The sequence below is a fragment of the Hyperolius riggenbachi genome, chromosome 10, assembly GCF_040937935.1.
Source record: "Hyperolius riggenbachi isolate aHypRig1 chromosome 10, aHypRig1.pri, whole genome shotgun sequence".
In the NCBI taxonomy this organism is placed as follows: Eukaryota; Metazoa; Chordata; class Amphibia; order Anura; family Hyperoliidae; genus Hyperolius; species Hyperolius riggenbachi.
In genome coordinates, this window is record NC_090655.1 from 117,883,610 (window position 1) to 117,902,228 (window position 18,619).

Consider the following 18,619-nt stretch of genomic DNA (forward strand, 5'->3'; position numbering starts at 1 on the left):
GGCAGGCTTGGGCTTAAAAAGACATGAGAAGACAGAGTGAGCTATAAATATTCCTGAGCAAAGCCAGACTGAATGCTCAGTCTGGGATTTTATCAGGGTTGATAAGAAGCAAGCTGTGCAGTGGAGAATGAAACAGAAAGCAGGGTAGGTGTTTTCTCTAATGTTCCCACTGATATATATGTTCAAATACATGAGGGTGCTTCATCTCTGGTTCTCTTTAAAAACAATTAGGAACCAAAACACCTGCTAAAGGTAGTGCACCCTGTAAGATGTGTATCGATACTACACGTTCCACACGCACCAAATGGATTTAGGACTCCTGGATGATCAATGTGGTTAGCGTCCATCAACCCCTGAGTTGTTTTAGCCAGTTTATATGCACCTCCAGTACACCTGGCACATGTAGTTTGAAATAAATCAAGTTCCTGACACCTCAGTTTTACTGGTATGGCCTGGAAACCATTTCCAGACTAAAGGGGGAGTGTTTTCAGAATGAATGGGATGGGGAGAGTGAGCAGGCAGTTGATTGTAGCTGAGTAAAAAAGCTGAGGATCTAGGTGATGATGCAGCAAATATTTTTATTTTGCAAAAAAGTTTTATCACCCTTACTTCTAAATACCAGCCCATTAGATGCATAGTGGATGACTGGGGGTTTAAAGTGATTGTGAAGTACCCCCCCCCCCCAAAAAAAAAAGTTTAACACTTACCTACGGACAAGGAAGGCTGTGGGTCTTGTAGTGCCTTCCCTGCCTCTCTTGTACCCCGCCTGTCTTCAAAAACCACTCAGGTACACAGACTCCTGAGGGCTCACAGGCTTGTATTCGACCAATTGGTTGAGTACACACAACAGGGGTGACAATGCTGGAACGAGGGGTACAAGAGAGGACAGGGAAGGCTCTATAGCAGTGTTTCCCAACTCTGTCCTCAAGGCCCACACACAGTGCATTTTTTGTAGAAATCCACAGAGGTAGTTGTTAATCAGCTCTGCTGAGACACTAATTACCTCACCTGTGCATGTTTGTGGTTTTCTGCAAAATATGTACTGTTGGTGGGCCTTGAGGACAGAGTTGGGGAACTCTGCTCTATAGGATCCAGACCCTTCCCTGTCCATAGTTAAGTATTTGACTCTTTTTTTTTGGGGGGGGGGGGGTGCTTTACATTTATTTTCCTTTAGATTGTAAGCCTTTGGGCAGGGTCCTCCTCCTTTTGTGTCCAACCTGATCATGCACCTCCATTACTGTGAACCCATGCTAGGCCTCTTGAGTGAACCTAACTTGCTTAATCTCCATGCTCCCATCCAGTGACTGACTAAGCATTACCTTGTACTCATACTGTGCTGCATGATCTGGTCTTTCTTGTATTCAGGTATTGTCATTTTGCTGTATGTCACCCCTAAATATTGTATGTATCCCTATTTATTGTCCAGCGCTGCGTAATATGTTGGCGCTTTATAAATACAATAAATAAATACATTTTAACCACTTCTGTACCGGGGGGGGGGGGGGGGGTTGCCTGATCGGTGCTGTGTGGGCTCTCCAGCCCGCAGCACCGATCAGCTAGCAGCCAGGGCGATCAGACTACCCCCCTTTTTTCCCCACTAGGGGGATGTCCTGCTGGGGGGGGTCTGATCGCCGCCGGCTGTTTGCGCTTGCGGGGGGGGGGCTCTTCAAAGCCCCCCTCCGCAGCGCTTCCTGGCCTCCTTCCCCTTCCCTCCCTCTCCCTCCCCCTGTGAGCGGCGCAGGACGGAATTCCGTCCTGCGCCGGATAGGACAGGCTTCAGCCTATCAGGTGCCGGTGATCCCCGGCCAATCAGAGGCCGGGGATCGCCGATCTCCGCTACGGCGCTGCTGCTGCGCAGCGCCGTATACATGTAAACAGCGGGGAAGATCTTCCCTGTGTGTTTACATTTACCCTGCGAGCCACGATCGGCGGCTCGCAGGGTGTTCACGGAGACACCCTCCGTGAACTGACATGGAACGGCCGCTCGAACGAGCGGCCGTTTCCATGGAATCCACTTCAGGATTCAGGGGCGTAGTTAAGCGTACGCCGAATCCTGAAGTGGTTAAACAGGTATGAAGTTCTTTGGTGTCAGTACGTTATAGGAGAACTCCACATTACAATGGTTTGGAGAGCAGATTTACTAGTTTAACTTTGAAAATGAGATATAATGCTATATATTGATTTTTTAATACGAAATGGATTTAAGTAATATGATCTTTGGAAGAACAGATTCAGACTTTGTAAGTTGTTGGTTTCTTATTAAAAACACTGCTGTATCTTTGAACAGTCTGAAAACACAAACTTCTTTTTCAAGTCTGTAGGAAAACTGAGGATCAAAGGCTTTCATGTAACTAAAATAGTGATAACCTCCCCCTTTGTTACACAGGTTTCTCCTGGCTTACAATAAATAGCCTGAGCAATAATGAAACTGATTGGATTAGATTGCCAAGAGTAGCTAGCCATTGTTCAGAGCATTTGTTCAAACGCTTGTTATTCCAGGCTGCCTAGCAATGCTTGCAGCGCTCATAACTTTCACAAGCTGATTTTATCTGCAGGATGAAAGTATACTCCATTCATATTAGCCAATTTAAAAATAAATGCACCACCAATTTATGTTTAAATATTATGTATGAAAAATAGCTCAGTAAATTAGGGATGTTTTACATCAATGCATCCCTAGACCTGTTATAAAGCCCATCTTAGTGAATGTATTCTTGATTCTAGTTTATGCATTTAGCAGCTTTTAACTGCTGGCTTTAATTTAAATTAGAAAATTGTCGATAACAATAAATATGTGAAATTCAGCTCCGCCTCATGGCACAGGAGATAGCAGTTTTACTATAGCCGTGTCTTCTAAATAAAATAGATCTTTACCTACCCACATTTTGAGCTCAGAATGGTGGTCATGTGGACTCTATAAATCAGCTTCAATATTATGTGACATCACATCCTCTGTTTAAAGCTGCTTTAATATTGTACAGTTAAAGTGAATGGGAACCACATTTTAACAAAAATGAAGCAAATACTTACCTAAGGAGAGGGAATGCTCTGGGTCATATAGAGCCTTCCATCTCCTCTCTCGGTGCTCTCTATCTTCTGCTCGCTCCCCCCCCCCCCCCCCCCGTTTCAATCCCCCGCCAAAAGGGTATTTGGAAGTCTTCGGGAGCTGTGTCCTCCCGAAGACGTGCGGCTCCATACTGCACACACTTGAGCGTGCAAGAGAGCATGCTTGCACAGGCGCAGTACAGGGCCGCCCTTCTTCAGGAGCATTCGGGCTCCCTGAAGACTTCTGAAGCCTCCTTCAGCCGGATAAAGCAGTGTTTGACTAATTTAGTCAAATACTGCTTACCGGGCGAGCCAGCACTGGAACGAGGGGACTAGGAGAGGAGCCGGAAGGCTCTATAGGACCCAGAGCCTTCCCTCTCCTTGGGTAAGTATATGTCTCATTTTTTTTAAATGCGGTTTCCATTCACTTTAAGGCCTCTTGCACACTACATGCAATTCCGATTTTTTTTTATACAATCTGATTTTTTTATTCCGATTAAAAAAAAAAGTACTGCATGCTGCTACGCTTTTTAATCGGAATCAAAAATCGGATCGTATAAAAAATTGGAATCGCATGTAGTGTGCAAGAGGCCTAAATCAATGCAGTAATCTGAACTAAGTTATGTCCTACGTGTGTACTAAATTGTGTTTTCACTGCTCACTGTGGGATAATCATTTGTGCTGCAATTTGTCACTGTGAGGATTGAGGAGGTTATGATTCCCCCAGGGCTGTGGAGTCGGTCCAAAAATCCACCGACTCCGACTCCGCAGTTTAGGATTCCACCGACTCCTCGACTCCGACTCCTCTAATTTGCATATTACAATTTTGTTGATTAAAAGTATGTAACATGAAATTCGTCTCTTAACTGCCAACGCTTAGGAATTTTACAAGACAACTGAAGTGAGAAGGATATGTAGACTGATATATTTATTCCCTTTAGACTAAAACTGGTCCTTGGTAAGAGTACTTGTAAATGGTACAAACCGGAACAAAGAACATCTATCAGGCCCTAGGCAATGTAAGTGTGGGTACATGTAAGAATGATGTGCAGGTACTCTGCAAAGGAATGAGGAGATTCTTCCTCTATTACACATTCTTCATGCACAATCTGAACAAGGTTTATGGGTGACAGGCAACACCTCTGTGTTCAATGTGCACAGCATTCTCAGTGGATTCCCTGCAGCTCTGTGGGGAGTGCATATGTAGAGTATAGTACTACTGTGTAACAAAGTAAACCTGAGACAGATGAAATTAAAGTTTTATACATACCTGGGGCTTCCTCCAGCCGCCTTCAGGATAATCAGTCCCTCATTGTCCTCCTCCACCACCTGGATCTTCAGCTAGGAGTCCAGGTACTTGAGCCAGTCGGGCGTAGTGCGCATGCACACACTCCGCCGCCAGGAGCATACTCCACCTGTGCAGCACTATTGCGCAGGTGCAGAATGTTCCTAGCTGTGGGAGCGGCATGCGGCCGGACAGCGCTGACTGGCTGAATTACCAGGACTCATAGCAGAAGATCCGGGTGGTGGAGGACAGCGAGGGACTGATTAGCCTGAAGGGGGCTGGAGGAAGCCCCAGGTATGTATAAAACTTTACTTTTCATCCGTCTCAGGTACCCTTTAATTTGTAGTCACCAAACCAAATTTTAACAACATATCAAATTATTTGATTTCATCAGCAAAGGGAGTGCATACATTTGCATAAATCAGCATCAGTGCAGAATTATTTCCATCTCATTGACCATCTCTATTAGTGACACAGCTACACATCAGGCTTTATTCTTCCAGCATAGATGTTATTTAGTATATAGAAGAGATTTCTGTGTACACATCATATATACAGTCACAATCAGATATGTATATCTGACCTTTAAAATATGGGGACTGCTTTATTGAAGCAGCACAAGTAACTAATTTTGATTGGTTTATTTCATCTTTGTGGACTAAGCACAACTATTACTGTATATATACTGTATATATACATTATTTTTAATGACTATTATCTGAGAAATAGAACATTTTATCATATTTTCTATTTTAATTACAGTTACAAATTCATTAGGAGTCGGAGTCGGTGCATTTTTTCCCGACTCCGACTCCAGGCACCCAAAATTGCCCGACTCCACGACTCAGACTCCACGACTCAGACTCCGACTCCACAGCCCTGGATTCCTCACTCGCTAGTAATGATAGTAACACTGTTGCTATTACTTGTGAGCCATGGTGGTTACAGGTATCCTTTAATATCTGAGAATCATTAAAATAACGCTAGAATGTCCATAAAATAAGCCTTGAGATTGTGTTTTTGTTTTAAAAATAAAAACTTCTTCCTTATTACTTTTACTTATAAAAGGATAACAAAATGGCAAATGTTTTTATTAGGTGTAAAAAAACATTTAAGATCTAGAATTTCTTTTCACCTTAAAATTCATTGAAATCTGCGTTCACGACACATGGATAGCAATTGCAGTTTTCAGACATGGCGTATGGCATTCTGATTTAGAATAGTCAATAGAGAATGTGAAATAAGGTGCTGAAAGGTAAAGACAAAGTACACATCTTTCTACAAGCAAGCTTTTCCTCTGATTGGAATCTGACAGAGCTAAGCTCCTTTAACGCCATGCCATGTTTCACACTCACACCATTCCGACAGAACATAGCTCTCCTGTTGTTCATTAGTGGATCAGTCAGGTTGGTCTTTCTCCAGGTTTAACAACATCACTGATTGAAAGACTAGCCTCATCTTTATCTCCATTCACAAGGAAATAGCCTTGTCAGTGCTCGGTATATTGGAATTACCGGTACCTATTACAACCGGGGGTTGATCTTTTTGTTTAAAACCTTGCACAAAAGGCAAGCTACAAAACTCCTTATGTAGAAAAAAGTTTCACACCTTTGGGTTTTCATTAAAAAATAACTTCACTTCCACTTGGATGTACAGATCAACGATAGGAATGTAGCTGATTGATAAGGGTTGCCTGTGAAGATGTAATTACTACTTTAGATTATGTATTGTACCTATCTTCTTAAACAATAGATGAGTATGCTTTCTTCAAAAAAGAGGTATTAACCTTCCTAGCGTTCCTACAGGGCCGCGAGAAGGTTTTTTTCTGCATAGTTTTTTTTCCTATCATGTAGCTAGCCTAGCGCTAGCTACATGATGCCCCCCTCCCTGCGGCGTCCCTCCCACTCCTCTGATAGCCGCCGGTGCGCTTGCCCATAAGGAAATTCCGTTCTGAACGGGATTTCCTTTAGGGCTTCCCCCGTCGTCATGGCGATGACGTCATCGACGTCGTGATATCACAGGGCGCGTCCCGATCCACCCCTCAGCACTGCCTGACACTGATTGGCCAGGCTGCGCATGGGGTCTCCTGGGGGGGGGGGCTGTTACGTGGCAGGTAGCGCCGCATCGGCAGGGATCGCGGACAACACGCGGCTAGCAAAGTGCTAGCTGCGTGTTTTTTTTTTTTAAATTATTCAAAACGGCCCACCAGGGCCTGAGCGGTGCCCTCAGGCGTCACTCGTCCAGAACGCCAGGGAGGTTAATATTATTTTATAGCTTTATATTGTATTGTGCCAGCAACTTCCTTGGTGCTTTACAATAACAATTGTACAGGCACTTTGTAGAGCCTCACCATCCTCATGCTGCTTGTTGTGTTTGGAGCCCCTCCTATTCTCCGTTTTAGGGCCTCCAATCCTCTACCACGCAGCCTCCCAAATGTTTAGTAGCTGGTAAGCAAGCATTTTCGAGCTGTGCATGCCCAGTAAAAAAAGTGCTTGCATCTCTCTTTCATGGACAAGTTCTTCCTTGTACTGGGCATGTGTGGTAAGGAACTCGCGCTTGCCTAGTTCCGAATCCCCTGTGCACGACCATGGGCACTTCAGACTATTCCACTGAGGGGCCAGTTGAATAATAAAAGGACAGGGAACGTGAGGGATCCTGAAGGCAAAGAGCAGCATGAGGAGTGCCATCAGGAGGTATCCTAGCCTACCACAAGCTTAAGGGCCGGTTCAGACGGACATCTGAAACAGCCGCTCGGGATTTTGATGCAAGTGCTTTTCTGCAAGTGTGCAGAAAAGCATTTGGCAACTTCCATCGACTATTTACGTCGTCTGATTTTTGTGCCATGTTTTGACCCATCCAGTGGGGTCACGGGAGCCCTGTGGTTGCCCGATCCTGGACGCTACATATAAGGTCCATGAAGAAACGAGATAATGGAAAAGGATGTGATTGATACCGCGGCATTGGCTGCGCGATAATTTAACATACATGTGATTGTCATCAGTGGTTTCCTTTTGTGATGCAACTTGTATTTTGGCTTGGTGCTCCTTAACACAGCAGCAGTTAAAAAAAACAAACCCAAAAAAACAAAAAATAGGCTAACAAAAAAAAAAGTGTTCGTAGTTTATATCAGCGCTAATAATATTTATGTATGGGTTTTCCACATTACCTGCAACACCACCACTGTTTTTGTAGTATTCAAGTAACACCTGTATTAAAAATGGCCATGTTCTAAGTACTCTGCTGCCACCCAGTCAGGGCATGATCTCTTCAGCCTCTGCATTGTTTAGATACCGAAGCCTCCTGCAGTTGCTGTATAAAACAAGTTATGCACCACTGATGGAGAGTTTGCATGAGATGTGCATGGTATGGAGATTGGAGGGACTGGCATGGTTTGGATTGGGATTGTATAGCCTTGTGCACATGCTAGAGTTCTGTCGAATAACTCTACCTTGATTGCTTTAGGTGACTGTATGTTTATGAATGACCCCCTATAAATATGTGTGATGCTCATCTACTTGCCAAGCAGGCTGATCTGACCTGTGGAGAGTGAATATGGAAGGATAAGCAGGAGGCAATCCTTGTAAGAACTAGAATAGGTTGATTGGTTAGGCCCCGTTTACACTTAATCAGTTGCTCTCAGTTATAACTTAAAGGACAGCTGATTTTCAAAGTAATGCCCATGTTTTCCTATGGCACAGTTCACACTTAAAGAGAACCCGAGGTGGGTTTGAAGAATATTATCTGCATACAGAGGCTGGATCTGCCTATACAGCCCAGCCTCTGTTGCTATCCCAAACCCCCCTAAGGTCCCCCTGCACTCTGCAATCCCTCATAAATCACAGCCACGCTGCTGACAAACAACTTGTCAGAGCTGGCTGTGTTTATCTCTATAGTGTCAGTCTGCTGCTCTCCCCGCCTCCTGCAGAACTCCAGTCCCCGCCTGCATTCCTTCCCTCCCTGCTGATTGGAGGGCAGGGACAGGGGCAGGGACCGGAGCTATGCAGGAGGCGGGGGAGCAGCTGAGACTGACACTACAGATGTAAACACAGCCTCACACCATGGCTGTGATTTATGAGGGATTGCAGAGTGCAGGGGGACCTTAGTGGGGTTTGGGATAGCAACAGAGGCTGGGCTGTATAGGCAGATCCAGCCTCTGTATGCAGATAACATTCTTTAAACACACCTCGGGTTCTCTTTAACGCGTTTTAACTGAAATCTTTTTCACAATGCACTGCAATGAGAAGAAAAAAAAACGTGTACCAACTGATTAAGTGTAAATGCGGCCTTAGTGTAACTATTATATGTGGACGCTGTCAGTTTACCAAAGCAGTCTATTGACAGGATCAGTAACAGGCATGTTATGGTTGTATTGTGATTATGCAATACAATATGCATGGAAAGTGTTACATTGAGATCATTCTGTTCAATTAATGCTGTTTATCATAGATTGGGGTGTTCAAGTATTCAGAGTCATGCTCAAGATGTGCTTCTCTTTTATATGTACATGGATAAGATGAAAATTGGCTTCACTAACATCAGTCAGTTTAGTGGTAGTAGAGTCCCCAGTGGCACAGACCATCTGGTCTACACAGCTGCAACTATCGAAAGTGTGTTCTTTCCAATAGCCTGGATTTATGCATCATTGCTGATTTATGTGTCATTTTTCTTACCTGTTTAACCAATTGTCTTTCCTTTATCTTGTATATGATTGGATCTCCGCTAGACAGAGGTAACCAGTGGGCACAGCCCAGTCCATGGACTGGGCCCTAGTGTGGTGTTTTCTCTTTTGTCTTTTTCTTTTTGTTTTTGTGTTCCTTAGTGGATATCTCCAAGCTTGTTCACAGATCCTGCACTGGCATTTGCATGACCATTCATCTATGTTTGCAAAATATGTTTTCTTAGTAGACCTTTCTCATAGTTTGGTGTTCTGAATGTTTATGAAGCTAGATTTTGACATGATTTGTGTTAATGTATATTAAGTTTAATTTCTAATGCTCTTTTAGCTTTTTAAAGCTTTTGGAATTAATTCTCTTCTGTTCTTAATTAGCGCAGTGAAATAAACTGTATGCATTGTAAAAGGTGAATATGGGCACCGCACACCATATGCTGTCTGAGACAGATAAATATGTGCCTGAAAGCTTTAAAAACTGAAAGAGACATCATCTGATGTTCAGAGATGGGGCGAGCATACGGCTTGTTCCATGTTCACATCTAACGCTCTGTTTTGTTTTTGCTGATTTTCCGAATAATAGAAAATTTCCCAAGAACGAGAGAAGTTTGCAGATGAAGACAGCATTTTCTACACACTGGGGGAATGTGGACTCATCTCCTTCTCAGATTACATTTTTCTGACAACAGTTCTTTCAAGTAAGTATGTCAGTTGTTAGAGTAATAACACACACACACACACACACACACACACACACACACACACACACACACACACACACACACACACACACACATCACTCACTCACTCACTCACTCACTCACTCACTCACTCACTCACTCACTCACTCACTCACTCACCTCACACACTCACCTCACACACTCACACACACACTCAGTCAGTTGATTTAATACATCTTATATATGTGGACTGCACGCTTAGGGCTAAAAACCATTATATAACCTAAAGAATCAAATCTACAATTTAACTACTTACTGCACCAGGTGCGGTATAATCATGTCCTGGGAAACGTCATATACTATCTGATGTAGGGTTGCCGCGATTTACCGGTATTACGGTATATCACGGTTTTACAATGCATGATAACCGTACCGTGCACTTTTAGGAAATACCGGTTTAGGCTGCATTTCCGCATCCACCGTTCCGGCATTGTCCTGCTCTCCGTCTCCCTCGGCAAGCTCCCAAAGCTAGTTCACGATTGCGGGAGGCTTGCCGACATGTGTGCAGACTCTGGGTGGTGAAGCGCGTCCTGTGATGACGCGGCTGGAGCGCACACAGAGATCTTTTTCCCCCGGCAAAAGTATCTGCTTGTGTTTTTTTTTTTTTTTTTAATTGTGGACTGTACCACAAGAGCAGAGGGGGAGACACCAGGCGATTAAAAAATAACTACACTAAATGAGAAAAGGCTACAGCCCGTTCTCCCTCCTGCTCGATGCACGCAGTCTCCTTCCTCCCCCGACTGCAGAGTTGAGCTTAACACTAATAAAGATCAGTGTTCAAAGGAATGGCCAGCGCTCCTCCCCCATGAAAATGAACACTGCCGCCCGCCCGGGAGAAGGAGAGAGAGAAAGGCACACTGCACGTGTAGGAGTTGAAGCTATGACGGCAGATAAGCAGCGCTGCTGTGGGAGAGGTGCAGTGTTTGAATGCAGCCAGTGTGTATATTTATGGCATGTGTATGATGTGTCCGCCTGATATATGTGTGTCTGCCTGATGTATACGTGTGTGTGTGTGTGTGTGATGTCTGAGTGATGTCTGTGTGATGTGTCATGATGAGTCCTCATGCCCACTGCTCCCCCTTGTTCTCCTCTGTCCCCCTACTTTGTAAAGAAATCCTCTGCTGCGGCTCAGCCCAGGACTGCACTTAATACATGTCTGCTCCCCTCATTTGCATTATATTTTTCAGCTCTGGTATCCTTTAAAGGAAACCAGAGATGCAGCATAGTGAAAGTTTTTTTTATACATACCTGGGGCTTCCTCCAGCCCCATCATGAGCACAGATCCCTGCCACGCCGCCATCCTCAGCCTTTCCTATCGCTGGTACTGAGTCCCGTAACTTCAGCCAGTCGCGGCCAGAAATAGTACTACGCATGCATATATTATTCTCCGCCGGAGCGCGGTGCGCATGCTCAGACTGGCCGCGACTGGCTGAAGTTACGGGACTCAGTACCAGCGATAGAAAAGGCTGAGGATGGCGGCGAGGGAGGGATCTGTGCGCATGATGGGGCTGGAGGAAGCCCCAGGTATGTATAAAAAAAACTTTCACTATGCTGCATCTCTGGTTTCCTTTAAAGGATACCAGAGCTGAAAAATATAATGCAAATGGGGGGAGCGGACATGTATTAAGTGTTTAACAAAGAGTTTGTTCAACTTTGACCTGTTCTCATTTTATAAGGGTAGTTGTAATGATAATAATTGCGTAATACCGTATACCGTAATACGTCATACCGTGGTATTTTTTTTGACGGTTATCATACCGTGGATTTTCATACCGTTGCAACCCTAATCTGATGAGTACGTCAGTAGGAAATGCATAAGGCGACGCGACAGGACGTGGAAGTTCGGCATAAGATGGACCTGTTTTTTTATGCAATGCTTGCTTTTACTGAGGAAATATGAGTGCACTTCTTTTAAACTTACATTAAAGAGATGGTTTAAGGCCTCTTTCACAGTAGGACATTGCGGTTTGATGCGACGTTAAAGACGCAACGCAAATTTCAACGCAATGCCCTGAAACAGTCGCAACTTAATGTCCCGCTATGGTCGCATACAGTAGAGCATACAGGCAATGAAAATTATGTTTCCAAGTCATTGCTGAGCATGTGCAAACAGTCCAACGCAGCTAATAACGTGTATAATGCACTGCATGCAGTACTTTCACTTAACGTGCAGCTTTAAATGTGAATGGGGCATTGATTTTCCATTGCAGTGAGTTATTCTGCGTTAAATGTTGTTTTAACGTGCGACTTTAACGTCGCTCTGTGAAAGAGGCCTTACACTATGGCAAGTGCTTATAGTTATTCGGAGCCTGCAGAGTTCCCTTGAAGATCTATCACTCTGAGGTGGGAGAAGGAGCATACTAAAGCACTTTGAGCTGTGTTATAACTTGAATAGCGGAGGAGTAGGTGAGAGGCCACTAGTAATATGGTGTTGGGGAGATTTGGATTTTCTTTTTTATGCAGGAGAAAACCACATACAAAGAATTTACGCTTGATCAGCTGACCATATTGTTCCATTGGCTATGCTGGTCGCACACTTGTAGAATGACCAGGCAAATCTTGATTAGGTCAACTAAATACGTGAACTATGAACATGGTTTAATGAAGCAAATATGCAATGAGGCTTCACTGTGCTGATTTCAAACATCCAAGTTGGTGCTGACAAAAAAAAAAGACCCTTATGGCCCATACTCACGGGCTACAATTGTCGCCGCAACACGCGGCGCGCGCGTGTTGCGGCGACAGGTCGCCCGTGAGTATGCGCTGTCGCACGGGCGCGCACCCTGAACCGTCGCCCGTCGCTGATGTCGCCAAGCGATTGGCGCGGTCAATCGCCTGGCAACAGTCGCCGCCGCAACTCCGCCGCAACTGTCGCTAGTCCGCGTGAGTACGCGAACTAGCGACAGCAACATAATTGTAAATAGACGGCGCTTCCGGCGGGGGGAGGGACAAGAGCAGCAGCTTCCGCCGCATCAGTTGCCAGGTCCCTCCGCCGTGTGTATGTGGAGGGACCTGGCGACGAGGTGTCGCCGGCATGTCTCGCACACGCTCCCGTGTGCTAGCGACATGACAAACAGTTGCCCGTGAGTATGGGCCATTAGCTCTAATAAGTATTATTATGTACAGTGATCACTTAAAGTGACTCTAAAGCAGCATGGTGACATAGTGGTTAGCGCTCTTGCCTTGCAGCGCTAGGTCCCTGGTTTGAATACCAACCAGGTCAACATCTGCAAGGAGTTTGTATGTTCTTCCTGTGTCTGTGTGGGTTTCCTCCGGACACTCCGGTTTCCACCCACATCCATAAATATACAGATAAGTTAATTGGCCTTACCCTAAAATTGGCCTTAGATGATACATGCACTACATGATAGATACATAGACATATGACTATGGTAGTGATTAGATTGTGAGTCCCTCTGAAGAGGGGCAGTTAGTGACTAGACAATATACTCTGTACAGCGTTGCATAATATGTCGGCGCTATATAAATACTTCAATAAAACGAAAAAAAAAAACTTGTTACAGTATAATGAATTGTATGTGTAGTACAGCTAAGTAATAGAACATTAGTAGCAAAGAAATTTAGTCTCGTGTTGTTTTCCAGTACAAAAAGTGTTAAACTGCAGTCTATGCAAAAGAGCTCTAAGCTCATCGACCCAACTTGGGTCGAAGACGGTCTTGTTTTCTGAAGCAAGTAACAGTGAAAGACAACTTCAGATATGATTTTACTGCAGAGAAGTTCAAAGGGTAATTAGCTCTGCTTTGTTTTATACTTTAAAATTAAGGTTTGTATACTGTAAAAATTATGAGTTGTAAAAAAAGCTATATAACTGAAAATAAAAAATATGAGACTCTTTTCTTTGCAATTAATGTTCTATTAATTATCCATACTACACATACATTTAATTATATTATACATTTTTTCCACTTCCGTGTCACTTTAAGTGTCAGTAATCATTTGCGCTGTTGGTAAATATTGTAGAACTGACAGATTTTAGCCAAACCTAATGCTGGGAATACACGTGTCGATCTGGCGGCCGATTAGCGCGTCCACGCTCGTCCGCGCGGATTGATTGCCGCTCGTCCCCGCCGGCGGTCCTTATCAGCGCTTGATTCCCTGCCATTGTCCGCCGCCGGGGATCGAGCGGGCGGGAGTCGAGCAGCTTGATCGGGCCAGCTGAATATTATCAGCTGACCGGAACAGCTGGTCGATACACGGTACAGAAATGTACCGTGTATCCCCAGCATAAGACTTCTACCGTGATACAATTCTGAAATCTCTAATATTAGTTATTCATTTTTAAATTTGTAGTATGCATACATTAACTCAGTAAATTGTTTTCTCACCTTACTGCCATCTGCTGGTTCACCATGTGCACCTCAGGTCTGTTGTGTAGATTTACAAATTGCTAAAACAGACTCTGTCTTTTTCTGTTATGTTAGAGGAAATACATTTTTCTTTTTGCATTCTCAATTGTAAATGTTGGATTACAGACTTGAAACTATAAGCAGAAAAATCTGTGTTAAGGTGGCCACGTACAATGCAATTTTTTTTCATATTGCTTTACAATATTGTATATTTCTTTTCAATTCGAGAATTACAATCATTTTTTTTACTTATTGTTACATTAAAAATATTTGACCAATGTATCTCACACATGCAGTTTTCCCCCCAATTATGAAAAAAATGATTGAAAACGCTGACATTTTTTGGGTTTTTAAATCAAGAAAGCCACAATGTCTTAAACACCATTCAATTGTCATAACAAGTAATCAGAAAAATCAGACACTCTGGATGTACTTAGATCCGTACAAATGTGAAATTTCTTGTTTGAATAATAGTCCTTACCGCTAGGTAGGTTAAATAATGCCAAACCTATGCCATAAAAATCAGAGAAACTTCTGCATAGCTTACAGTTTAATCTAAATACTGCATATTACATAGCTTGCTGTGGTCTTCAGGGTAGTTGGGGTTAAACAACCTGGGATGTTGGTAGTTTTGATGCAGGCTAGGAACTTTCCTATATACACCATGCCCAAACTGAAGAGTTTTGCAATTGAAGGTGGAAAAGCACTTTTTAATGAATGAGGAACCTTGGCCAACTGTGTCAATAATCCATACTCTGCTGTATTTTCATTTAGGAGTTCCGTCATCATCATCATTTTTTGCTGACATATTATTTTGGAATTCTTATATAAACTGGGAAGTGCATCTTACAATATCCATAGGTCTTTAGAGGGCATGAGCTAAAATTGAACTCCTAACTCTATTTAGGTTGAAAGCACTGCTGTGTTATAGGTAGCATGTAATTTAGTAATGCTGTAATCATTCATTGCCTCAAGATTTTTATTTTACTTTTTTATTTTTATTTTTTATTAATATTAACATTTGCTTTCAATGTTTGGGCTTTTTGAATTACATAACATCTACTCTATATAGATTGAGGGGTACTATTTGTTTTTTACTAGTGCAGTACAAATATTTGTTTGTGCCCTGTTTAGCTAGTTATGCAGGCAGGAGGTAGTAAACAATTGGACTAAGGTCCCGTTCACACTATATGCATTGCTGCGCACATTTCAGTGATGCATTTTGTTTGTGACACGCAAGCACATCATAAGTGCATACACTGCAATGTCTGTCGCTCAGACTTCAGACTATGTGCTGTGCAGCAGTGTGATGCAATATTACACTGCTGCATGCATCTTCGCATGTGCTGACTTATTTACTATAGTAAATGGGATCAGCAGAGTAATGCACGACAATGCAGATGATTTGCCTTGCATTCTGAAAGCACTGCCAACTGCTTTTCCGAATGTGTCTTACCGTGTTGGAAACAGACTACAGATTCCAAGTTCTAAAAGGAGTGGTGATTTTGTTAGTGACACGTTTTGAAAGTTCTCAGCTGGTAGTAAATTGAATTGGAAAGGACACTTTTAGCAACATTAATTAGAAAAAGCCTCTTGGACTCCTTGACTGTTGGCTGCTCCTGTGCACCGGCCAGGAGCTTGCAAGCACTCCGCATGAGCAATGCAGATGCCACCACAAAATAGTCACATCTGGGCGTGGCTGCACTCAGACGCAACATGATGTTTTTTTATTTAAAAAAATTGCTGCTAAATAACCAAGCCACATGTCTGTTGCTAACGTGCATTGTTACTTACGCTGCCATTCAGCTGCATTAAATAGCTGAAGTACCTGTCAGGATTACAGTTAATCCTTCATTGTGAAAGAGATATAGGTGTTTTGTGAAAGTAAATTCTTAGTTGAATGTGGTTTTCCACAAAACCTGCACTGGTGGTAAATTTTCAGGATAGATTTGCGAAACACCGCTCTAGCGTATTTTGTCCTTGGCTTGTTCGTTATTTGTCCATGTCAGCCCTGCTGCCCTTGTTAGAAATGTAATTGCGGTCTATGATTGGCATTTCCATTGCATAGACGTTGCACTTAGCCATAATTTTTAAAATTGGGTTTCCATTGAGTTGCACTGCTCTTTAGAGCTTGACCTATTCTATTTAATTCAAGTCATGACTCAGTGGCTCAGTAAATAATCAGCTGCTCAGTCTAGAACTATTTGGGAAAGTTAAATAAAAAGAAAGAAAAGCTTAATTTGGGTAGATTTCTTGGATAATTGCCAAAGCGGTTTTAGAAATGTTTTCACGATTTGTATTTCAAATTACATTTTTTTTACTTTACCTTAATTATGGTTTCATTACAGTGGAGATGTCATGCTTCAACTAAACCTTTTTTTTCTGGTAAGATTAGATTAGACTGAACCAGCCATACTTTGTCCTCTCTCGCTGCTTCCCTGCCTCTTATCCTCTGTGCAGTGTCTTCTCTTGGCTACCTTCATCATAGGCATTTTCCCCTTATTTTGTGGAAATGATTAGTGTTGGTGTTCGAGTTTAGGTTTCTGCATTCTGAACCCCAAATTATGCCGAACACCACACGGTAACCAGGGTCATGAGAAGGTCTAGCCACAGAAAACCTCCTGGCCTCTGCACACTGTGGGGTTCGCTGACCTGTTCTTTCCATCACTGGTGGGGCAACCATGGGGACCTTGCAAAGCACATCGTCCCCTGCGGGGCGCTCTGGTGGAGACCAGTGGTCGCTTAAAGACTGCACCTCAGGGAAGCTCCCTGTTTTTCACCAATGTCAGGATCAGCACAGCCCTGACATGTTTGTACAATATATACTTGTCTGAAGAGATGAGTTTCAGCTTACAAAACTAAAAGTGGCACATGATCATGACCAACCAGTCAATGATTTCCAAACTGATCACATGGTTAAATCAGTATTTATTCTTGCTATGTCACTTTGTCTATGTAAGAGAATTTGATCTACTATAGTCATCAAGCATTCTAGTTGTTAATACTTTCCATTAATATTTACTTTTTAATTGTTTTAGCCCCACAAAGAAACTTTGAGATTGCTTTCAAAATGTTTGACTTGAATGGAGATGGAGAAGTGGACATGGAAGAGTTTGAACAGGTGGGACCATATTCATTGTATACATGTACAGTATGCACATTTTCCTAATGTATCTTATAAATAGTTTCAAAATTACTATTATTATTACATCTTAAAACAGGGGTGTCAAACTCTATCACAAAAGGAACACAGAGTAGGGACACCAAGAGCCAAGTATAGTGTAGTATGTACTGGTAGTTGAAACGAAGTATGATACAGTAATAAGCTATACTCACAAAGCAGGGTTACCTCAAAGGCAACCACTGTATAGGGAAGTGGGAAGATAAGACCTGACCCTCCTCAGGATTAAGAAGTCGCTCTCCATAGATGAGAAAAAAAAGGGTAACACAACTCCACCAGGGGTGGACTTGAAATAGCGTAGTATGGATACAGAGGCGCCAAAAGGATAAAAGTATCTAAAAAGTTTAAAACATGAGGAGGCAGTGGTGTACTTACCTCCTCCAAGCAGGCACAACATTTGCCAATGTGTTTGTCAAATAGAATAAGTTTATTTACATAATCTGGGGGACAATCGCACTACAACCCAAAAACATCTTGAAGAAATCCCGACCAAACTCAGTAAAAGAGGTAGCAGAGGTAAAGGAAAAAAGAAACAAACCTTAACCTCCAATCCATCTTTTACTATCACTCCACCTTCCCACGCCAAGTGTATTTTCAATCTGTGGAACCACATCCTTTCTAGCCATAAAAACCTCCTTACTAGAGAAAGGCTTATCATTTTGCCCCACTAACCCATCTAATATGTGCAAACTATTCACGGACCTAAACACTTACATCCCCAAACTTACGCTTAAATGATATTTTGCCATAAAAAAATATACCCCAAAACTCCAGTCAGGACCCATTACTTTGATTACTACAGCCAGCGAATCTCTTCCCGTTTACTCGGTCAACACAGCAGAAATAGCCGTAGAACAATTTTTAGGTACTTTTATCCTTTTGGTGCTTCTGTATCCATACCTACGCTCTTATCACGTAAGGGGCCAAAATCTAAAACACGGTCCAAGTTTTAGGACAAATTGTTTATTAAAGTAAGTCTGAAGCCAAATTAATTTTCTACTTTTAATGTCCACATATGTTAAGCATTTACACCAGAGTTGATTCGCCACAACAGTGTGGCAGAACAAGGTTTTATCACCCGGACATCTCCGGGGCAAAATTCTCCCCTCATTTCCTGGAGGAGGAAGAGCTTTGCGCTGTAGCTCTGCCTCCAGTCGAGTCAATCTCTGCAGATCGTAGCCTCTCCCCATCCTTCTCAGTGAAAGAAAACTGAGAGGGGCGGGGAGAGTAGAAGATTGACTGTACTAGAGGCAGAGCTACAGTGCAAAGCTCTACCTTCCCCGGGCAGCAAAATCCACGACCTGGAAAGTAATGGAATTTACCCCAGGGATT

General features: G+C 43.0%; 1 protein-coding gene across 1 annotated transcript in view; it reads left to right on the top strand.

Annotated features, from left to right (window-relative positions):
• The window catches only part of MICU1 (mitochondrial calcium uptake 1), a 379,328-nt gene that overhangs the window by 183,686 nt on the left and 177,023 nt on the right, over window positions 1-18,619 (top strand). Inside the window, exons 6-7 of the mRNA XM_068257773.1 lie at window positions 9,583-9,697; window positions 17,145-17,227. Of these exons, the coding sequence (XP_068113874.1) occupies window positions 9,583-9,697; window positions 17,145-17,227 (198 nt within the window). The remainder of the gene's footprint in view (window positions 1-9,582; window positions 9,698-17,144; window positions 17,228-18,619) is intronic.